Source organism: Diorhabda carinulata, chromosome 6 (genome assembly GCF_026250575.1).
Source record: "Diorhabda carinulata isolate Delta chromosome 6, icDioCari1.1, whole genome shotgun sequence".
NCBI lineage: Eukaryota > Metazoa > Arthropoda > Insecta > Coleoptera > Chrysomelidae > Diorhabda > Diorhabda carinulata.
The window spans coordinates 20,853,304-20,878,077 of record NC_079465.1 but is presented as its reverse complement, the minus strand read 5'-3'; the positions used below and the strand labels follow the sequence as shown (position 1 = coordinate 20,878,077).

General features: G+C 35.5%; 1 protein-coding gene across 2 annotated transcripts; it reads left to right on the top strand.

Annotated features, from left to right (window-relative positions):
• The first annotated feature begins 356 nt into the window (after positions 1–356).
• On the top strand, positions 357–24,774 carry LOC130894930 (protein FAM98A). Of its 2 annotated transcripts, XM_057801974.1 has the most exons (7): positions 360–553; positions 603–808; positions 870–1,024; positions 4,062–4,352; positions 7,596–7,796; positions 11,984–12,374; positions 12,531–24,774. In XM_057801974.1, exons 1-7 carry the CDS (start codon positions 507–509, stop codon positions 12,686–12,688), a joined length of 1,449 nt encoding a protein of 482 aa, XP_057657957.1. In that variant the 5' UTR covers positions 360–506; the 3' UTR covers positions 12,689–24,774. The 2 variants fall into 2 exon arrangements, with proteins under 2 accessions (XP_057657956.1, XP_057657957.1); XM_057801973.1 differs by having other exon boundaries at positions 357–553; positions 11,984–24,774.

Genomic DNA, 24,774 nt, shown 5'->3' with positions numbered 1-24,774 from the left:
TATATTAGAAATCAACCTTGAATTTGTCTGTTTAAAATAGTTTAAATTTAAACTTCATCATTAGCATAAGAGATATTTGCGTGAGTCTAGTTAAAACTGCTTGCTTTTGATACGCTTTAGTCATATCAAATATTAAGTGCACATGATCCCAAACAAATTGGATTTTTCACAGTTATTTAGGCAATTTATACGGAAACATATCTAATGAGTGATAATAGACTGATATCGCCCATTTTCAACAATATTACGATCTGTTTCTAATTTATCTATGAAATTACATTATTTCGAATAATGGTATATTATTTTATCTATAATGATACTGGAATCTAGATCACAAAACAAACCCAATGTTCTGTGATGTAGATTATCATTGTCAAGCCAACCGGTGACAAGTCTATGGTGTAATATAGGATTGTATGGGAATTTGTTATATGCCGGAGAGACCTTAGGAAAATAGGAAAATATTATTCTTAAGAACATTCTCGTAACGTGAAGCTCATATTAATATGAGTAAATTAGAAGAAAAAATAATTTCCGCTTTTAATGTTATACAGTAAGTACCTAAATTCGTAGTTGAACGATTTGGCATACAGTTTTTTCAGATATAATGGTCCTCTTACACAAAAATCAAATTTTCCGATAGCCATAGAAGGTGGACCAAAAAGTATCGAATACACCGAACTTGTACACTTTCTTACAAATGAAATTAGAACTTTACAAGGTATTGATGAGGAGGTTAATCCTATATCAGCCCCAGAAGATGCAGTGGCATTTATAATGGAAGTTACATCTTTTTTAAAAGAATTAGGTAAGTGATTTAACTTGTTTTGTGAATAAAGAATACAATATAATTGCTATATATTTTTTAGGTTGTCCGTACAAGGTCCTCATAGAAGGTCATGTATCAGATCGCTTACAAAATTTTTCTGATAGGCTTCTCTTGTTGGATTATTTACTGACAGAACTTATGGGTGCTCGCATACTACAAGAAAAAAAGCCTGGTAAAAAAATAGAACTTAAACTTGTAAGTAGATTATATATTATCATATAACAATTGAAAAAGAAATAACACCATTTTGTTGATGGGCACAGTGTTAATATAACATAAAAAAGTTTAAAAGATGGACTTCTATTGGAGCAATATAATTTTGTTTCCCTTTCAAATTTCGTGGTATGGAATCTACATTTAGTTTTTTTATGGCTAGTACAGCATTGTCAATTATTTGTTAATAGAATAAGACCCAGATTAAATAAAATGTCCTTATAAACTTTTTGTATTCCCACATAGATTATTGTTATACAAACTAGAGCTTGTTGGAATAAGTGGGAATCTTTTGGCCTGTTCTTGGTCCCCTTCTCTTTGTGCTCTACATTAGTGATCTTGCTGTGAACATTAAAATAAATATATCATTCTTTGCTGATGATACAAAGATTTTTGCTAAGTCTGCTTCTGAGGGCCAGTTACTCCAAGATGACTTGCACACAGTAGAGGAATGGACAAAAACCTGGAAAATGAAGGTCTATGACACAAAATGTAGGTAGTGTCCTACACATTGGTTCCAACAATCCCAGAAGAGCTTATACACTAAATGGTGTGGAGATTATTACAGTTAATCAACAATGTGATCTTGGAGTTATAGTGACCCAAAACCTGAAATGGGATGTACATATTAACCAAATAGTCAAGAAAGCCAATTCATTCACTTATATGGTACAAAAAGCTTTTAAGGATCACTCAGTTCAGATAATAAGACTTCTTTACAAAACATATATAAGACCAAAACTTAAATTTGCGTATTCAGTGTGGAATCCATATTTTGTGAAGGATATTGAGCTTTTAGAACGAGGTCAGCAAAGGGTTACTAAAATACCTCCTCCGGTGAGAGATTTATGCTATGAAGAATGCCAAAAAATATTTACCCTACCCACTCTCAGAGATTGTCGCTTTATAGGAGACTTAATAGAAACCTATAAAATGCTTACACATTTCTACACTTGTGATTTGGACATTTTCCATGTGAATAAAAATCAGCAGTTAAGAGGGCATTCAAGAAAATGATCTAAAGAAAGAAACTGCAAGTTGTCCGGAAAAACTTTTTGACAAATCATATAGTGTATATGGAGAATGCATTAGAAGAAGAGACAGTGACTGCTGCAAATACAAACATTTCCAAGAACAGACTTGATGCTGAACACTCAGCTACAAACAATCACATTATGTACTACTTTTAGTAGACTGAAAAGTGTGAACAGTATTCTGAAAAACTTTCATGTTTAAATTCATAAAACAATATATTCATCAGTTTTTTTAACCGCCTACTATAGTTAAACAATAATGATAACTTTTTGTATTCTTTCACAAGTTTAGAGTACACTGTTTCAGCTGTTGTGACTTGTATGGCAACTTTGCTGTCTGAGCAGATTGAGATAACTGTGCTTTGATTTAGTATTGCACATCTACATTCCATCAGAGTGATTACTTTGGAATGGAAGATGGTAGCATGTTTCCCAAGTGAAAAAAATTCACTTATTTTGCGATCTCCTCTGCCTAAGCTTTCTCCGGCCAAGCCATTCATATTGTAGTTATCTGTATTTTAGGTAGCTCCATTATTTAATATTTAGTCCATGGTTCTTTAGCAATGATGTGTGTCTCCGAGCACTTATTATTAATGTCACAGGCACCACTTTGTCACTGCCCATCTACCTGTAGCCTGCTTTAAAATAATCCTGCTCCTTTTTAAAAATGTGTTTATAGGTTCCATACTTATAAAGCAAGAATTATTCCTTGTCTTAGCTCTCCCAGATTTAAATACCATTATTTTGTAAATAAATTATATATAGCACAGTTGTATGAGCTAACATAACTTATAGCCTAAATGTGTACCGAAAAAAGGATAGTTCACTTAATGGTTGAGTATTTTCGGTATTTCAGCACAAAAATATTTTATTAGTATCAAATTTTCGTGCAAAATCCATGTTTGGGGGTGAATAACAATTATTAATTATCTATAAATTATTATACAACTAAATAAATATTTATCATGGAATTCATGAAATCATTTATCATGCTTGAACTCGGGTTATAGTTTCCAAAAAGTCCTCTAGTTAATTTTTGTGAAATAATAAGGACAAAGTCCATTAAGCTAGCATTGTCAACATAGTGAATCAAATTTAGAATATTTCAAAATTTGTTGTTCATTTGTTAAAGCAAAATTAATTTTGTTGCTGCAGCCATTTAAAACAAAAAACAAAGACAGTGCCAACTTACAATAAAGTTGGCTTTCTCACATAAATTTTCCACATAGAGGGTACAAGTGATTGCAAATTAGTTGCTAACCTTTCAAATAGTGGGAATGGTAAAAAATTGAAAAAAATTCAACATTTTTTGAAAATTGAAAAACTGCGAATCAGATACAGAAGACATGAATGAAGACTGAAAATATTAACCAAAAATTGTTTCTACTTTCTACTATTATTCTGCCCTTTTTCAATTGTAACGATTAAAAATTAACTGCAGGATATTTTCAGTCTTTATTTCTTCTGCGCCTGATTCACAGTTATTCAATTTTCAGAAACTTTTGAATTTTTTCCAATTTTTTACCATTCTCACTATATGGAAAATTTATGTGACAATGCCAACTTTATTATAAGCTGATATTGTCCTTTGTTTTTTTTTTAATGGCTGCAACAATAAAATTAATTTTGCTGTAACAAAATAGCACCAAGTTTTGAAATATTCTAAATTTGATTCCGCGATTTATTCCCCTTATTATTTTTGAAAACATACAATTTCAAAACTTAACTATAGGACTTTTTGGAAATTATAACCCAGGTTCAAGTAGATCACCCATAAGCTGATTTCAGACTCAGATTGAGTTTCATTTTGATTACTTTTTTGTGCATTAATTTTTCCTTGATATCTATTTAGTTGTATAATAGGTTCTAGATATTGTATTGTCTAGATGTAATTGCTATTTACCCCTTCGCACAGATTTTGTAACTAAAATTTCATACTAATAAGCTATTTTTTCCCTGATATATAAAAATATTCTTTTTTGCAGCAAGAAACTCCGGCAGCCAAAGATATGAGATTGATTTTACAAACTCTTCGTTTTCCAAAACCACCTGCGAATATATCTATTCAGACGTTATTTCAAAAATTGGTACCCACAATTCCTATTGTTATAAATAAGGCAGGAATGGATATAGTCGGAAAGGGAATATTTAATGGTTTTCTTTCCAATCAACAGTGGGACATCCTTAATGGTGTTCAAGAAGATTTACATAAAGAATATAAAATAAGAAGGGAGATGTTGTTGACAAGATTAGATGTTACTATACAATCTTTTCAGGTAAATTTTTCTATTATAAAATAGAATGATATAAGATTTTATCTAATTCATCTAATATAATTTCACTTTTTTTAAGTAGAGCAAACTTTCTGATAATCATGAACAATCAATTTACCACATAGTTCAAGTTATTGTTTCAAATAATTATTTAGTACAAGCAAATTAGGCTTTGAAATGGAAAAAATTGTAATCCATAGGGGATGATAGGGTGAAAGAGGACTTGACATATTTCATGAAAAAAAATCTCCCGTTTTTAATAGCACAATTGAAAAGAAAGAACAGGGTCTATTATGAAGGATGAAACCCATTAGAAAAGGAGGAGAATATGATGAAAATAAATGGTAAAATAATTAACGGATGATCTGAGGTCGAAAAGGGAAAGGGGTTGAGTTTATAAGGGTAAAAATGGATCTCAATTTCTAGTAAAACTATGAGTCCTATGGAAAAAAAGTCACATAGCAAAGTTGTAGGTCCCCTTTTCCTTCCCGACCTCAGATCGCCAGTAAATTATTTATCCTGCCATTTTTATTATATTCTCCTCATTTTCCAATAGGTTTCATCCTACTATTGTTTTTTTCACATTTTATTATTTTTAAAGGCTTCTACCCTGGTCTATAATATAGAATATTCAAACGTCGTTATCTTCACAAACCAGGCAGATATGGACAGCTTTGTCATTGTTATCTTCCACTCTTGCACAGTCACAATGTGCTCACTTACCATAAGTCTGGCAAGTGATCCATCCTTCTATAGACTCGGATTACAAGCCGAGGCAATATAAACACTCTGCATCTTCTTTCTCTGATGTCTGAGCTTCTTTGTTAGAATCTTTTACAATTGTTTGCTGTATTAGATATGAGATGGGGTGGTAGTGATCCTACCTTGGTCTTTTCTTGATTCCTATTCTACTCAGGTTTTCCTCTACCACTTTGATTTGGACTTTCCGTTCTTTTTCTACCTCCTGGATCCCACTGTAACATTGATATAGCTACAGTATCCCTGCTCTCCACAAATGATATTTTATTATTTTAAATGTATTTAGATTCTCTTTTATTTCACTTCTAATAGGCCATCTATGCTCTGCATATCCCATAAGGGGTTTGTTAACCTCTTGCTTTTGATTAATTCATAGTCCTTAGTCTTCTAAGTTTTGTTCCTATGTCTTGGTATTTCAGAGCCTTCATCATATTTTATTTGTTGGTTAAGTGTATCCATCACATTAATTGTAAATTTACCTTGCGTGAAGCCATACTGGTATTCTTATACTATATATTTTGGGTTACTTCTCTCCAGACGTCTTAGTAATAATAGTTTACAGTATTTTATATGCCACATTTAGAAGAGTGTAGTTTTGGTGGTTTATCCCCTTTTTTGTGCATTTTGCTCTCATTCTTCACATGTTTAATCACTTCCTAATTATTTTCCATGCAGTCCAGTCCTTGGTCTTTTCTTTTTATCACTTGATTATCATTCTACTCAAGTTTTCTTCTACTTCTTTTAACCACTTTCATCTGGACTTTCCGTTCCTTTTCTACGTCCAGGATCCCATTGTAACATTGAAATAGCTACTGTATCTTCACCTGCTGTCTAGAAATGCTATTTTATTTTTTTTAAATGTATTTTCTCTTTTTAATTCCTCTTTTATTTCACTTCTAATAGACCATCGATGCTCTGCATACCATAAAGGTTCCAGGCGTGACTATAAAGAAGAAAGAGAAAGTATCGATCGTATAATATTTTCTAGATTCTTTCCACGGAGTAAGTCAATCCTTATTGACTTTTTATTCTAGCTTATATGCTATATTGAGAAGATTGTAGTTTAGATTGTTGATCCCATTTTTTATGCATTCTGGCATCCTTTTTCTCTCCTTGTATTTATTAATTTATATAGTCGTTCATGAAGCTTTCATTCTCCACACATTTCATCAGTTCCATATTTATTTCCAGATATTTTCCCATTTTTATATGTTATAATGATTTCTATTAACTCTATTTTTTCTTCAGTTTCATTCCTACGTTTTATATTTTCGGCTAACATTTTTTAAAAATGCTTCTCCCAGATGTCTTTAAGGGGTCTGGTCTAGAAGCCTAAATTTGAGGCATTTTTGGAAATAATGTAAAAAAAATGAAAAACATTTTTACTATCCATTTTTTATATATGTTTCGATTTTAAGAATATAGGAAAAATTGTGAAAGGAAAATCTGAATTTCAATAAATTACAGGCTGGTAAAGTGGGGGCTACAAAAAACGGTGCACCTTGGTTGACATGATTACATCCCTTGTAGTGATCTGGAACAAAAAAATTTGAAAAATTCTTAATATTAAATATGATTAAATTTTTGAAAATCCAAGTCATACGTGATAGAGAGATATATAAAAAAAAATTTCACCAAATTTCAAAGGAACGGGTCTGGTAGAATTCGAAATATCACCTCAATCATTTTAAAACAAAGTAATTTTGAGAAAAACGCATTTGAAGTTTGAGAAACAATTCCATTAGAATGACTCGTTCCACTAGTTCCAATTTCAAAATTTACTGTATGTCAGGAAATAATGTCAATTTTAAAAAATCCGTTTAAGGACTTTTTCTAAAGAGTCTAAGCTTTGAAAATATGCAAAAACTTCGATTTTTCAAATTTCTAGACCAGAATACCCTTAAACCTAAAATGCTTTGGTCTTATTGCTGTTGTAATTGATTTAACGAATTTTTCTTCGCCATTCTAATTTTTTGTCTTCTATGTTATGTTTATAACCACCACTTCAATCTTGCATTCCCTTTATTTTCACAACCTCTTGGCATTCTTTATTATGTTGAAATTTAAATTGAAGAACTTTTTATGCACAACTTTATCCCCTTTCTACTCCTTATAGGGGTGGAATTATTAAAAATCCTGATATATGTGTTAATTATTTTTTAATATTTAGTCTAAACACAAAATTGGAAGACCCTAACTTCAAAATTGATAGATTTTCATACAAATCTCCCTTTCAAATCTCTTCAGGTTGATAGATCTAAAAAACTTTTTTTACTGGGAAATTATGCTGTAAAAGGGACTTACTGTCCAAATGGTATAATTTTAGTTTGAGGAGCTTTGGCTCATGATGATGAATCGGTCAGTCAGGTCGTGCATATATAAGACTACCAACTACCAGTATTGTGATATATTTAAACTTTTTACTTTGCATTACACGTTCAAATAAAGTGGCTTTTTATTAATATATTGATAAATGATATTTTTTAGTGGTCTGATCGAACAAAAGGCAAAGATGACCTATTCGAGAAACTTTACTACGAGAGACGCCCATTACTGAAAGTAGATCCTGACGTAGATATGTCTGATTTATTGGCATCTCGAACTGATATAGCCATTATTGAAAAAACTAGTAACTCATCTGTAAGGAAAAATACACGTTCATCATTACAAAAAGTTATAATTGGACAAGTGAGTATATGAACACAAGGTATTTGATATTTTGTCTAGTTAAAACCAGAGTGAATATTTTTACAGACCCAATAAGTGACAAGTACAGTGGATGATTTCAAAATTTTGACGCCTTATTGGATTATCTATAATTTATTTTGCTTTTTATGAAAAGTTTAGAAAAAATCTTTTTGAAAATTCACTGCTTCAATTTAAAAAAGTTTAAATTCTAATCGTTTTGAAATCAGAGCTTTTTTGAGATGTAACGAATATATAGAAATCAAGTCAAGTCAAGTCTCGCAAAGAGGGTGGATGTTGGATCAGTTCTTACTTTAATACATTGATTTTTACAATGGTTTTTTTGAACTGTGTGAGAGGCTGCGTTGCTTTGATGAAAAATGATTTTTTCTTCTGTATTCCAAGTTTAACATTCAATCGATCCAAAAAATTACACTAAAACTATATATTTATCGTTTTACTAGAGTGAAGGTAATCAACAAAAGTAGCTTGTTTTGCTTTTCATAAAATTTATTCTAATACCTTCTTGCCCTATATCAGGACCTTAACTAGCTTTGCAGTTAAAGTACTGGGTTCGCACTACTTATTAGCTTTTTTGAATCAGGATTATGGTGGGGAATCGAGCGTAAAATCCTTTCATTTTTTCTAAAATGGTCCAAATGTTGTTATCTATAATTTATTTTGCTTCTTAAAAAGATTTAAAAAAAAACCTTTCTGTAAAATTCACTGCTTCAATTTAAAACTTATTAATTTCTGCCAATCGTTTTCCAATCATGCTTTTTTAAGATGTAACGAAAGAGAGTTCAATCATGCAAGTAATGTACTCAAGCAAAAAATTAAAGAGGCACAAGACAATAGCTACTCCCAATACTTAACAAACCTCAACCGATACGATCATTCCATCTGGAAACCAATCAAATACTCAAGAAAACTAATAACACTAACCTCTCCTTCAAAAAATGGCCAAACAAACACTTGGGCTAGAAGCAGTAAAGAAAAAGCAGACCTCTTTGCTCAATATGTTTTCACTCATACAATGACTTCCCTATACATAACAATCTAATTAATACTCCACTTAACAATCCAGAGTTGTTAAAAAAATAAATATCCCCAGCCAACTTGTTAGAGAGGTGAATAAGTTGATAAGTTGGTTATTTTTAGATTTAGACTAATGCTGTATAAGAGCTTTTATATTCTGTGAATAATTTGGAAAAGTTCGAGCCAAAAATATACAAGGTATTCTATTAAAAAAAATCTGTTTTTCTGATTTACTCGAAAACAGTATAAGCAATTGTTTTTATGTTTTCACCATCTTAATCAACGTGAAAATTACTACTACTTTGCTAAATTAACCGACTCCGTATCTAGAATATTAAAAAAGTTAGCTATAGTGCGCACTTAATTTGAAACACCCTGAATATATTTAATGCCATATTTAGATTATACTACTAACCCAAGGAACTAAAAAGATCTGAAATTATCCTCATTCCAAAACTAGGGAACCAGCTACAAGACATCACATCATACAGACCAATCAGCCTGGAATCAACATTATCTAAGGTCTTAGAAAAGTTGATATTACAGTGTATGGACCCGATCATAAATGTGATTCCAGATCACAAATTTGGATTTCCCCACAGACATTTCACAGTTCAACATGCCATCACTACAGGTGTAGCGAAAAAAAATACTGCTCGCCAGCCTTCCTGGATGTTAGCCAGGCATTCGATAAAATTTGGCATGTAGGTCTGTTAAATAAAATCAAACTTTGTCTATCAGTCATATCTGTCAAACAAAACATTCAGAACACAAGTTAGTGATAAAATCTCTGAATTTCAAACCTATTAAAGCTGGAGTTCGACAAGGCAGCATCTTACAGCCAGTCATGTACCTGATATATACATCTGACATTCTAACCTCAAACTACACTATGACAGGCACATTTGCTGATGACACAGTGATACATAAGGATCCAATAATAGCTTCTGCCAATCTACAGGATCACTTATTCCAGATCAAAGAATGGCACGAAAGATGGAGAATAAAAACGAACGAAAACAAATCCCAACACACAACATTTACCATAAGAAAAAGCCTTCAGTTACTATCAACGACATAGTGATTCCCGTAACTTCTTGTGTCAAATACCTGGGATTCCACTTAGACTCTAAACTCAATTGGAGGAAATACATGGCCAAGAAACCAAAGCAAATCAACCTGAAATTCAAAAAAATATAATGCAGGGGATGTGCCAGCAAATCTAGTATCACTCTCATACAACGAGAACAATCTAAAATCCTTCGATCACTAGTCAATGCACCATGGTACGTCACAAACAAATTGATCCATGATGTGCTCCTTATTCCAACAATACAAAAAACAGTACAAGAAAGAAGCCATAACCACTACCTAAAGCTGGACAGCCATCCTAATATACTACTAAAGCTACTAATCCAATAACCAAACAATTGAAGACTGAAACGAAGCTGGCCAATTGATCTCAAATAAAGTGCAAGAAACCTTCTCACTGGAGAAGTCTCATCAGAACAACCTATAGGTCCATAGCCAACAGAATAGCTCATAGAAAATGTATTTCTGATTGCTGTTAATAGTACAAAAAAAAATACTTATGAAACATAAATTCCAATCGATGCGACATACAACTGTTGTTGGTGGATAATAATAATACTCCATTTCTTTGAAGAGAGAAATAATAAAGACAATATAGTATTTAAGAACCACCATCGAAGATGTTCTACATTTCTTTGAGTGCAGCAATATGTTTCAATCGCGTGGTATGGATTTGGATCACATTTAAAATTTCCAGTTGCCCATGATGTACCATCAAACTTGCAGACGTCAATAATAATGGGAAAAACTTTGACACTTATCACTTAAAAACTTGGATTTATATATCTACAAACGTACATGAGATCTGCAGCATACATCAGATTAGTCTTCAGTATTTCGTTTAATTTAGAATAAATACTAATACTCGATAAGGATTATGTGTCATGCACGCTATTCTTCATGTATGGAATGCTCTTCCCATCTTGCCTACCAGGAAAATCCTTGGATGTCTATGAATGCTACTCTCATGATGAAGTCTGTTTAAATATTGATGAAAAAAAAAGCATCAGCAGCAGTACATCTTATTTTAAATTCTTCCCAATTTCTAGTAAAGGGAAGTGCTCCATTACGCAATCCTGTATTTTTTTACCGTTTTATCTTTCTACATCATAATGCCTTTATGAGAGATTGGTTAACCTCTTACGTCATTTAATGTCTATACAACAAATATACCTTTTCGGTCCTTCCAGAACATACATCAAAAAGACAAAATTTTCTTGACAATTGTCAATTCAAAAGTTTCAACAAAGACTCTAGTGAAATCATATTTAGGTGGTTCCTTCAAACTAAGTAATTTTTAAACGTCTGTAACTAGTTTTCTTTTAAACATAATCTCACTCTGTTTTACAGTTTTGTAAAGCTCAAAGACTCAAATTTAAGAATATGATATGGTTTTTGGTAAAAAAGTAGCAAAAATTTACAAAAATCTTTTTTTTTCATGTTGGGAAACTAAAATCAAAAATTGACCCCTTAGAGTTGACTTATAGACTTCATGTTATGTGAAGATTTTTGTTACATCAAATAGAAACATTTGAGAGGGTAAGAGCCAGAAAAAAATTTTTGAAGCGCCCCGCGCCCTAATACCAGCTTCGGATTAAGAAGTAGTGGGGGATGAAGCTGGAATCGACCCGGGTTCCACTTAAGGAAATCAAAAATTATTATATAGAGTAAAAAATTAGTGTGTGGATCAAATTTCACTAATTCATTCATTTCATTTAAATTTCCAAATAATTTTTAGAAAAAATGCAAATTTTGTTGTAGATCCAATATTACTTTTAAAATAAATAATTTTGCGGTTGCCAACTTTGAAATCCTATAATTCGAAAACGACTGTCTGTATTAGGGAAGTTTATAGGAAATATTAACATTGTTCTGGTTCATACTATACGCTTCCGATTTTTTTCCTGTTGTCCAAGAACACTCTGTATTTAAAAAAATCCTTCATACTTAGCAATTATGTATCAAAAAAATTCCAGCTTTTCAATAAATTTTCTATAAGGCAGACAACATTGTTTTCTAATAATATTTATTTTATTAAATTATAATTTATACAATTGTAGGTTCCAGATAGAGGTGGTAGGACTTCAGAAATAGCGCCACCTCCTCCTGAAATGCCATCTTGGCAGCAAAGATCCGCGGGTCCTGGAGGCCGTGGAGGTGGTAATTTCAACCGAGGAGGAAGTAATAATTATTCGAGAGGCGGAGGCGCGAGTAATTACACAAGTGGTGGCAATTACCAATCCAATTATCAATCGGGAGGTGGTGGCTACCAATCGGGAGGCGGTAATTACCAGTCCAGTGGAGGTAGTTATCATTCTGGTGGAGATAGAGGCGGTTTTCACTCGGGAGGTGGTAATTATCAATCTGGTGGCGATCGGGGTGGATATGCAGATAATAAGAGATATGACAATTCGGGAGGAGGAAGCAATAGAAATTACGATAGTTTTCAAGGTAAATACGGCAATTCTAGTTCGAGAGTTTTCAATAAAAGTTTCGATAGCGGAATCTCAGGGGGAAATAAAAATTATGACAACACCAGAAGGGATAGTTATAGCTCACAGGACTATCATCAATCAAAGAGAGCTAAAACTTATGATTCTTTTCAAGCCAATAAAACAACGTATGCCGATCAATACGTTCAAGAACGTCAACATAACCAACAATACTCATCGAGGGACGATAGAGGCTCAAGAGGATACAGAGGTTCTAGAGGTCGCTCTAATTACCAACGAGGTGGAGGCGGAGGAAGAGGTAGTTATAGATAAAGCAATGTTATTCAATATTTGGTATAAATTTGGTCAAATCGATTTCATTTATTGATCAAAGTTTGTTCAAAGTAAGTTGAGGAAAGTAAAATAAAAACAAAAAAATATTCAGATTACTGAGAATTTAATTCAATTGATTATAGATTTTTCGTCGAATTTTTCATAAAGAGATGATTTGGTAAGAACACTTCTAAATTTAAGTTGAGTATTTAAGACATGCCTTTCCAAGATATGGTTTGACCTATATGTCAAATTTTACTGGATAGAAAACCAAAACTAAATTCTCAAGGGCTCTAATTTTTTTTTGTATTTCTAATATTCCATTTCGATGTTATTACCATGTGTAAATAATATATCGTCGGCGAAACTGCAAAACCACGTATATGCGTTTAAAAGGATTTTACAGGAGGTAAGTAAAACTACTTATAAACGCAACTATCAATATTTTATAAAAACGACATTCATTTTCAATCAACATAAGACCGTCTTAATTTTATAAAAGGAAAAAAACAGCAATAAAAAACTAAAAAAAGACATTTTTTTCCACTTACGTGTTTTTGACCATAGCAATCTAATATTCTTTATTGAATACATGGTTTTGCACCATTTCCAATTACAAGAAAAAATGTAAGAAACAATATAAAAAACGGAAATTAAACAAAGCTAAAATTAGAAAATTCTAAAGATTATGAACAAAAAATATTTTCCGCATCTTGTATGTTTGTAGGTACCTAAGCAGTTTAAATATTTTAGTTTTCAATGTGGTAAATCGTCATAAAATTGTCAAAATTGTAGGTCCAAGACTTGCTTCAGTTGCTGCAAGTGGGCGTATTTGTCAATTTTAATTTTTTGGCGATTCTTGTACAACTGGTTTTTTTTTTGGGTGGGAAAATCTTCAAAAAACTTCTGGGAAGGTGTCTCAGGCGTGCTGGATTCACCCGTTACCCAGGCGCCTACCAGCTAAAAACCCACCCTCTTCTCCACCGACGCATGTGGAACCGTTCTTAGCGAACATCGCGTCACATGCGCCGGCTGTACTCTTCAACTCCGTATTCTCCTTGTTCTTCATCTAGTATAAATAAAACACATGCACTACACATTAAAAACATCACATACAAAAATAAAAAAAAGAGGGGACGTACACATAATAAATATAAATAAAAAACCTGCCTAATTTAACTGTATACTGGGGCCTTCATTTCACTTAATTTTTTGATTATCAGGCCCCAGTTGGCCGAATTGAAAGCATTTTTTATATCGACCATTGTAAGGACCATCCATCTTCTTCTCGAAGCTTTCGCCGCATCGTGTACCCACTTTGCGGCGTCCACTGCTGAACAACCTTTGCGGAAGCCGTACTGCTGATCTGACAGAGCTGCTCTGCTGTCCAGGAAATTTTCTGATCTTTTTTTAATTAAGATTTCATAGTATTTTCCCAGACAGTCTAACAAGCATACCGGCCTATATGAGGCCGGCGAATCGGGGGGTTTCCCAGGTTTCAACAATAGTATTAAATTTACTATTTTTAATTCTCTAGGAAACTCTTGCCTGCACAGTAGTTCGTTAAAAACGGATGTAATAATTTCAGGCCTCGTTTTGATCAGGGTTTTGATTGCCTCTGGTGGCAGGCCATCAGGGTCGGGGGCTTTACCCTGCTTGATATCTTCGGCAGCGGCCAGGATCTCTTCCAACGTGAATTTTGGTACAGCCGCGTCGCTTTCCTTATGGAAGTTTTCCTCCCTTTTATTAGGGGAGAGTAGCGACGCGGCCTCTAGCCGCTGCTCTTCGTTTAAGTTGTATGGGGCGACGGCTCTCAACGCTTTCATTGTGATTTTATATGCGTCGCCCCATATATCCTTTTCGAGATCTTCACATATGGCCCGCCATCTTTTCTTCTTTTCATTTTTTATTAACTTGCCCAGAGCTTTTTTTTTCTGTTTGTATATGTTCCTATAACTTCCTTCGCCCCCGCTTCTGGTGTATGTCCTCCGGGCAAGGAGGCAATCCTCTCGGAGTTTCTCTATCTCATCGTTCCACCAATATGGCATTTGTCTATTATGATTTTTTTTATTTTTGTTATCTTTTGCTGCTTTCTCTTTAATGTCTTTTAGTACTAATTGAAGAGTCTCGAAGTTCACCACCTTGTTGTCTATTCTTATGTTTTTTATTTCTTCTATTAATTTTTCCTTGTATATATTTTTGTTGATGTTTATGTTTTTTTTTTGTTTTATTTGTTTTACTTTTAATGTCAAAGGTGATGAACTTGTGGTGGGTAAATATCTGATCGTCAAGAACGTCCCAGTTTGCGATTTTTCTGGATGACCCTTCACTAGCAAGAGTCACATCGATGTGGCTCCTGCTAGTGCCCCTCACAAACGTGGGTTTTTTTATTGTTTAGCGCGATTATATTCATTTGGGCCATCCAGTCGTCCCAGAGGTCACCCCTCTCATCATTAATAGGGGATCCCCACTGGGACGATTTTGCGTTAACGTCCCCGACGATCAGAAAGTTCTTATTGTCGGTGACGGCATTCATTATGTTCTTAATTGTCTTTCTATATTCAATCATAGAGACATTGGGGGAAACGTAACAGGCCACGATCGTGATCTCGCAGTCAAGCTCGACCACGATGTAGCCCGCCTCTCTTTGTAAGTTCCTCACCCCAATGTCCCTATTCCTGAATAATACCGCCACGTCCTTTCTCTTATCTTGTACCCAACCACCCCCCTCAGTCAGTTTTTTATTAGGTTCAGAAACGATAAGTAGATCCACTTCGAGTTGAGCAGCTTTAGCGTGGGTCAGGTCATGAGCTAGTCTAGCCCTTCCCACGTTAATCTGCAGAACCCTGATGCCGGTCTTGCTAGAGGCCATTTTTTTTATTACTTTCTAAGGGAAAGCGTGTCGATTAGGTCCGGAGGTTTATCTCTGTACTTTACCAAATACCGCGTCGCGATATTTCGGACACGCCATAGTGTCCGTCCGATGCCCACTCTCGCTGCACGAGAGACACCATGCTTCGTTCGGGCACTCCTGTGCCCGGTGTCCCTCCTTTATGCAATTAAAGCAGCACCTACCACGATCTTTCCCCTTGCACTGGTAGGTGATGTGTCCATATTCAAGGCATCGGAAACACCTTAGGGGGGTGAACCTTTCCCTTACCTTGCAGTACTGCCAGTGGATTTTTACTTTATCCACTGACCTAAGGGCCGCCGCCATTTCTTCCCTGACGGCTATGGTTGCCGTCTGTCCCCCTCCTCTACTCTCCCTCATCCCCTTTACCTCTATGTCTGTGTCTTTTAGACCCGTCCATGTTGCGACGGAGTCTCTTAGTTCGGAGAGGGATATAGACGGGTCCACCTCCATGACGGTGAAGACGGTTTCCCTTCTTTTCACCGTCATGTTTATCTCTCCCATCTTATTGTTTATTTCCTTTTTTAAACGCTCGGCGGCCCCCTGTCCTTTTACCTTGACCAACAGGTCCCCCCCTCCTGTTTTGCGCACCGACTCGACTTTGATTCCAAGTTCGTCCACATCCACGTTAGTCTTAATTGTTTTCAGGACGTCCGTATATTTTTTGGTTCCTGTTTTTATAAACAGAGATTCCCCTCCTTCCCTTTCAGTGCCAACACCACCTATCCTACCCATCTCTTCCCCTTTAGTCACTATGCTCCATTATGTTTCGCCGGTCCTCCCCACGAATTCTAGTGCTTTCCTAATTTTGATTTTGTCTACCCCCTCCCCGATAATGACTTTTACGTTATTTTCTTCCCTTTCTTTTGCCAGTTTAACTAAGTTTATTACGGTTTTAAATACTCCCTCTTCGTCCCCTAACCTGGCCATGTAGTTCATCCACGTTCTCCAATTATTTTTTGTTTTTATATTATTTTCTATTAACTCTATCTCCCCTGATCCCGTTTCCTCTAATACTCCCCACATGTCTTCTCTTACTTTTTTAATTAGTTCTACTGTTAACCCCCCCACTTCTTTTCCTATTATTATTGCGCTGCTGCGTCTTTCCCTCAAAACATTCTCCGCTCTTTCCTTCTCCCACTTTGTTTTTTTATACACCTCCTCTTCCCATTCTTCCCCCGCTAATCTTTCCCATACCTCATATTCTCCACCCCCTGTATCTATTTCCTTTATAATTTTTTGTGTTTTCTCCTTTTTTCTTTGTTTTTCTTCCTCTTTCCTGCATTCCCTGCATTCCCTGCACCTCATTCCCACTTTTCTCAATTTTTTTTTAGATATAAGTTCCCTCAGCTCCTCTAATATTTTTATTAATTTTTCATCCCCTCCCACCATGTTTTTAATTTACAGAATTTTATTGTCTATTTCCTCCTCCTCTCCCGTTGTTGTTTCTCCCTCTTTCCTTTCTTTTTTATTTTCTATTTCCCCCTCAACCTTGCTTTCCTCCCTTTCCCTTTTTTTTCCAGTTTCCCCGAATATTATTTTTTCAGTAGTGCCCCCTCACTACTCTTTTCTCCCTTTTGGTTATCTTCTTCTCCTTCTTCTTCTTTCTCCTCTTCCAGTATCGTTAATTGTATCCTGTCCGTACTTCTATTGATTTTTTTGTTCTTTCTTTGTCTTTCTATTAACTCCTGTTCAAATTTCCTTCTTTCTTCTTCCTCCTCTTCCTTTCGCCTAACCTCTTCTTCTACCGTTCTCCTCTTCTCCTCCTGTTTCTTGGTTTGTTTTTGATTTTTTGGTTCCATATATAGTTCCCACAAGTTGGGACGTGTGAAAAGTCCGGCGAGGCAGTGCGCCCTTACCTCGCTAAGGCTAAAATACTCTGGGGAGGTCGCCAGGTATCCCCAGAGGCACACGTTCGAGACTGACTGCGCGCAGCCATTCATCCCGTAGCCACGGTAGCTCACAACGTAGGATTACGGATTCTTTTCTCGAGGTTTACTCCTCTATGTCTTTTTGGTCCGCGGGCAATTATTGGGGAACGCATTTGTTCCTTATTCATCACCTATCCGATAAGGTTGGTCGGTCATGTTTCTTCTTACAAAAGGTTGAGCGACTCAGGACCGACCACTCCTTCCGGAGACACCCTATGAGCCATTGGGACGCGTCGTGTCGGGTAGACCAAACCCCATCCCAGAGAACTCGCGTCGAGGATTTGGGGTGACTCACTTCCTGCCTCATCGAATCGACCTCTCCGAGCACGATGTACAACTGGGTTACTTGATACTCTCCCATCTTAGCTCTTCTGGGGAGATTTTTCCACTCATCGGTATAAGTTAGTTTGTATTTTATAAGCCCTTCTGGCAAATACGCAAAACTGTGTACATTAGTTACTTGAGGATCTCCTACTTTTGTACCTGGACGTACACTTCCATAAAATCTTACTTTGGAATAGTCATGAAAATCGGAATATTGCAGATATTTGACATGATATGGATTTTTACGGCGGGCTTCTCTGCAGGCGGCAATATAATCCGTCGGCAGATATATGTCTCTATTTTTCAGCCTTTTTTCAATTGCACTATGTACAGAATCAACTTCCATATGTGAATGTCCGTTTTCAAAAAACTTTTGCATGATTGTGAGTTGTCTGTCGATCGCTAGCTTCAGAAGTGCGTTAGAAACTATAACATTTTTATTTTGATAGCCGCAACCATCGCTATAAATGAATATAAATGTTTGGTATTAGGCTCTTTTGAAAGGTGGTTTTCGAGAAATGCCACCAACAGACTCGCAAAAATGTTTGCCTCCAAACCACCTTGTCCCAAAGATGACAAACTACTTCACCATTGAATAGATTATAGATGGTATAATTATGAACACACAATTTCGTTTTATAGTAAATGGCGCTAGCTTTCAGCATGGGTGCTAACTTGACAGCCTGGACGTCAACAGTAAAAACCGCAATTTCTTGGGGGTTTGTTTTACAGAGTTGCTTATCTGCCTCTTTGTTTAGTCTTGACTGTTCTTTGTTTGTCTGGTGAGTTTGGTATGCTAAGTCATCAATGTGCCCAAGCTTGTGTGATAAACACATATCGCATTGATCTTTGCGAGGCTTATAAGTTTTTACATTCATTGTCTTTAGTTCTTATTTTAGAACCTGCAATGACATCGGCTTTTCATTTTTATTATTACAGTACTCCTAGTATACCCGGTAAAGATCATTATTGCTTTGAAATGTTGGCTCAAGATAGAGCTTAGACGTTGAAGCACGGCAATATTGCGAAGGCATCTTCGGCAGCTCTTCCAGAAATTTCTTGGAAGTGATTCTTCTGCGGTCATTAGAGTGCCGATTACGTCCGATGACCTGACTGTCTCGTTATGTATTCCATGTAACTGTTTGGCATATTCCCGAACAGTCCATTCTTTGACACCAAGAGTTGAAAGAAACATTTTTTTACAGACACGAAAACTTTCAGTGCCCTTTTTGAGATGATAAATGAGTGTTCCATTTCTTCTGCAATCTTCTCTCTTTCTCTTGCTTGGTACATAATCAACCAGACTGCTCACGTATGTACGCTTCATGTCCCATGTCAACGTTTTCCAGAATTTCTCAAATATGGCTCTTCTGTCATTATCACTAAAGATGGAACAAAAAAAGGATTTAGAGTTTTTACAAGACTGGGCTTTGCACGTTGGACCCAGTGAACGAGCACCTCTCTCATGATTCAGTTGGTATTTGCCATGCTCGTCCTTTGTTAAACCTTTGTAAGCCTCTCCACGCATTCGTAGATCCTTGTTTTTGTATCTTTGTTCTATTGTTACCCTACACTTTTTCTTCTTGGGGGGAATTTCATCTTCAGAATCTTCATCTACAGTTTCTTCATGCATGTTCCCAGTTTCATCTTCTAAGGCGCTTTCAATTTCACCTGAGGCGCTTTCAGTTCCATTGTTTTCAATTTCTGACTTATGGCTGTTTGGGTCCAAAGCTCTTTCCCGTTCAGTTTCCACACCATCTTGAGGATTGACTAAGAAATTTGCAGAACTGTTATTACCAGTTTTTACTACATCGAAGTTGATTGCGTTGTCGATAATTACATCGTGATCAAGTGCTTCATTTAACATGTTTTCATCGTATGAAATAATCAGTGGAACGCTGGTTTGGATGTCAAAAATGTTTACCATTTCTGTAATAATTTGCGGATTGATTGATGAATGTGTAGAACCGATTTCTTCAATAATTACATTGTGAGCTATTGCTTCGTTTGGCGTCTTTTCAGTTGACAATGAAACCAGCGGTATGTCGCTCTGGATATTGGAAATCTGTAAATAGGAATGATTACTATGTTTGATTTTTTCGAGGGTAATTTTTTCTTTACTGGAATTTGACAGTCATTGCATTTCTGCTCTGCTCTTTGGTTTTTATGGATTTGCAAAGCCATTTTCCAATACACGTCTGCCTCGAGAATTATTCATCCTGAAAGTAAAAAGGAAGAGTCATATACCTGTCTAACTGATTAGTAAAAATTACTATTCATTCTATTATATTACTATATTATATATATATTACTATATATTACTATTACTATTACTATTACTATTATATTCATTCCTATAATAATTATTATAAAAGAGAACCGTTTAAATCATCATAAACAAGCTACAAGGAATCTTTGCAAAAATATAAATACTGGTACAAAAACACGTATATGAAATAAATTAATTAAAAAGAAGTTGGTTAAAAACACGTATATGAGTTTTAAACTTTTCCAATTTATTATTAAATAGATTTTGTTTGTCTAATAATTTTAAACGTATAGACTGTTAATACACATATACAGTTATTGTTTTAAGCTATTCTTACCTTATATTTTCGGTTTTTTATCACAACACAACATAAAATAAACAGACGAACACTGGGAGCATCGCTTGGTACAGCACAATCATACGAATAAGAGGTTATGGACATCTGTGTTTCCCGCTTTGCAAATACGCGGTCTTGAACATTCAAATATCTGCACTTGGGTTATATTTACAGTCACGAGTTTTTGCACATATACGCATTGGTTCCTTGACTTGCATTTTATGGAAAAATCTCATTTTTGATAAAAAAATGCACATACGAGGTTTTGCAGTTTCGCCGACGATATAAGCAAATTTGATTCAAAAATTCAAGATAGTGTGAGAAAATTTTATTTTAAAATTGATTTGTAGTAAGTGTCCTCTACAAGTCGAAATTTATATGCAACCCTTTGGCTACTTTTTGAGCTGAGTTTTTCTTTCAATAAAACAAAGTAGGTACTATTACATATTTTTACTATTAAAAATGATTATGTGAATAAAAGTAATTAAATACATAAAGAAGAATTGTACATTATCCTTGGCTAAATAGAGTTTTATAAAAGTCCTTATGTATTTCATCCAGATATGGAAACAAGGCTTTAATATGAGTCACTTTATCGACTGGCAATCCATTTCTGGTCTCTCATTTATTGAATATCAATAGGAAAAAAAATCTTCCATAGAATTTCCTGCCTTAAGAATACTAACCTTACTAGAGTATTGTAGAGATCCACGAGATTTTTTTATACATCCAATTTCTAGTCATGCAAACAATTTCATTACCATGAAGGATTTTTTCACTTTTTGCTATTATTTTCACCAAATCCATAGGAACTATTGCTTTATCTGCTTGTATTATTTCATTATCGGCAGTAGCTGAATTTTTATCCTGTCGCAGGTAGAACAAGTGTCAACAAGAGGCATCCTGAAACTTATGCTGAAGTTGATCAAGAATATTTGGTTTACCGCTGCTTGACGGGTATAATCATGGTCACCTTTTCCTTTTCGCTCGTTCTTCTATGAATAAGAATAGTTTAACCCAACTGTCTTCGTCCATTCCGGCTCTTTTTGCTCTGACCACATATCCCATCTCAGTTTGACCATACAGTACTTTGCTCTCTGCGTTCTTTTTTCTTCTTCTCCACTAGTTTGTATATTGCTAACTCCAGCAGTGCATTGGATAAAACGGCATTGCGATTTTGTGCTGTGCGACCATCGGAATATAGAATTATAGTCAGCAGTTTCTTAGACAAGGTTTTTTTCAAGCGGTCTATAATGCAGGAAGTATATACAGAAGCCACCAGCCCTGCAGTACACTCATCGAACCAATAACAGTCTACATCTTTGTTTCCAAAATTGTAGATGGTGAAGTTATAGACACATAATTTTGTCATAATATATTGCACTGGCTTCAAGTTTGGGACACAGCTGTACCGATTGTAAGTCATGCGTAAATACATGCACTTCTTTATTGGTAGCTCTTAATTTATCTTGAGTTTTTTCGTGTTCAGCTCTATCCTTCTTTAATATATGCTCACGATATTTAGCTTCGTTGATGTTTCCTACATTATGAGAACAACACAAATCGCATTGGTCTTTTTTAGGCGAAAATAGGCTTAAATTCTTTTCATTGAATATTTGATCGAATAACTATCGAGAGGTGGGCTTTTCCTGCTGTTCATTACATTTCTCACAGTATAACTTATAGTTTAAATTTGCTCTGAACAATCGGTTCTAAATAAAGTTTTGTACTTGATGCCCGACAATAGTGAGATGGCATTTTAGGTAACTTATCAAAAAACTTTTTTAGAAAGGTCACACAGTCTTTTGTTTTTCTCTCCGTAGCTGGTCGTGTCACTTATTGTTTTCTTGTCATGGCTTTCTCTGAATGTTCAATCCAATAACGCACATAATTTTCTGTAATACCTAGAGTACATAAAAACGTTTTCATACAGACTTGAACACGACCTTGAGACTCACTGTTTAAAAAATATTGCTTACTAACATTTCGTCTTGAGTCGAAATCTGTCTTCTTTATTTGTTTTCTATTTCCACATTCAACATTAGAAACAACATACTGTTGTCTATGTTTAACTGGCACTTGGCTCGGGGCGTTTAAAACGTTCGCTACAACATTTTGGAAAGGCAAGGCCCAATTTGTGGACTATCAACTTTTCTCCTGTTGGAAAATAAAAAAATTATATATTAACAATTATTGAAGTATTGTATAAATTATGTGTTTTATTTAAATTCACATAACAGATTTTTAGGATTTGGAATAATCCCTCCTCTGGGCTTGGATCCGGCAAGGATATTGCAACATTATGAACCATATCCAAGGCAGAATTAAAAACTGTTATTTATGAATAAAAGAAAAATTAAAAAAAAATTATCAGTACCAAATTTGGGAACAAGATGTGAGTGTCGTGTCAAAAAAGAAACCAGAGATCTTCATCAGAATAAGAATCGTTCAAATCATCAACTGCAGAGGATATTTTTGGAAGTGCTAAATATTCTTTTACATTTGAAATTATATACTTGATAAAATTTCCCAAAACCTAGTCGTTACTTAGTATTGATTTGACGATTACCAGAATTTAACTTCTTAAACTCTCTGAATTCATTTACAAACCTTACCAATTGGAGCTACGGTCCTTGAAGAACCGTAGCCTCCCAGACAACTGTCCTCCATTCTGCTCGATGCACTTTTCTCCGCCAATTTCGGTCACCTAGTTCTATTAGGTCCTGTTCTACGTCATCCTGACATCTTATACGTGGTCGTCCTGGAAATCTGCGCCCTTCCGGCTTTTGTACGTATGCAAGTTCGACTCCTCGACCTTTTGGCATCTGTTCGCCGTAACTAAGCGACTTAGTCTCGCTCTCTTGATCTCTACTACCAGGCTGGGCTCTCCGTAAGTCTCAGGATTAGTACGGATGCGGCATTCTCCTTGGTTTTGGATTGTTATTCTTATTTTCATTGAATGATCTACTACTAACCCTATAAACATTGGTTATATTCTTCTTAGTCATTCCGGCCAATGTAAATTAATCAACGTTTAAAAATAATATCGGTCAGATGGCGTCCTTCCCGATTAATGCATTCTTGCAGGCGTTTTCTGAAATGGTCAGGATTCCTAATCGGATTCTTTCCTTGAGTTCTTCAACTGAACGGGGTCGTTTTTCGTACAATTTCGTACTTTTCAGGAATCCCCATAGGAAAAACTCACATGGTGTGAGGTCTGGTGAACGGGGAATCGATCCGTTTTGGTATATCACACGGTTCGGAAAAATCTTATTAATAATATTCATGCTCACACGGGTTGTGTGGCTTGTGGCTCCGTCTAGTTGGAATAAAGTTTGATCATTAACGGCATGTTGAGGAATGAAGAATGACCTTGACATATCCGAATACCGCTCTACATTCATACAGACCGCCCCCTTTAATTTTCGAAAAAAGTGGGTCTATGATTCCTGATGAGGGCATGGCACACCAAACTGTTACCTTGGCCAAATGGAGATGTTGTTAATGAAGTTGATGAGAGTTTTGATCACTTCAGTGCCTGAAGTTCTGTTTGTTCATAAATCCTGAAAGATGAAAATGTGCATCGTCACTCATCCAGAGGTTGTGAACAAGCTCCTCGTTTTCTTCAACCACGCACTCTGTCAACTCGCTGACTTGAGGCGGGCTTCTTCCTACAGCAACTCTCGTACTGCCACCCCTTGTGCTCTTCGTTTCACCGACATTTTCAAAATTTGTCACCCACAACTTTATCGAATTAACACTAGGCGCTCACTTATTGCGACTTCAAAATGAGTACGAGAACGACGCTAAGCTACTATATAGTTACCGGTATAGTAAAACGCTTTCACAGCAAACGCTCGGTATAGTTTTGACAAATGTTCCATGGCGACTGAAATGCTTCGTAACGGGGAACATAACGGTAACCTTTACAACTCGTTCCGCCTGCCTTTCACTGTATTTTTTTAAATGCACACTTGTTTACGTTACCGCGAGATTCATCAAAATATTCGACTCCGAAAGACCTTTAGGTCACAAAACCCTACTTCGCTTCGGGATCGCGGAGTGACTCTCTTGACGTCACATAACCCCACTTCACTTCGGGATTGCGGAGCTACTCTCTTCAAGTCGCAAAAATCCGTCTTTGTCTACGTCTACTTTATCCCTTAATAGCTGAGCGGTTTTCTACGAAATTTCTTCTGAGCACTAGGCACTATCTGTCCGCGTTTGTCCCTAAAAGACACTGGCGATGCCTTCGTTTAAGTCGCCGTGAGATTCACCGAAATATTAGACTTGGCCACGTAGTCCGCTGGGAAA

What these genes read in the sequence shown, in the direction of transcription:
- LOC130894930 (XM_057801973.1), top strand. Translation starts at nt 507, where the DNA reads ATGAGTAAATTAGAAGAAAAAATAATTTCCGCTTTTAATGTTATACA. An exon ending in TCCGCTTTTAATGTTATACA is followed by an intron (nt 554 to 602) that starts GTAAGTACCTAA and finishes CAGTTTTTTCAG; the next exon opens with ATATAATGGTCCTCTTACAC. An exon ending in AAAAAATAGAACTTAAACTT is followed by an intron (nt 1,025 to 4,061) that starts GTAAGTAGATTA and finishes TCTTTTTTGCAG; the next exon opens with CAAGAAACTCCGGCAGCCAA.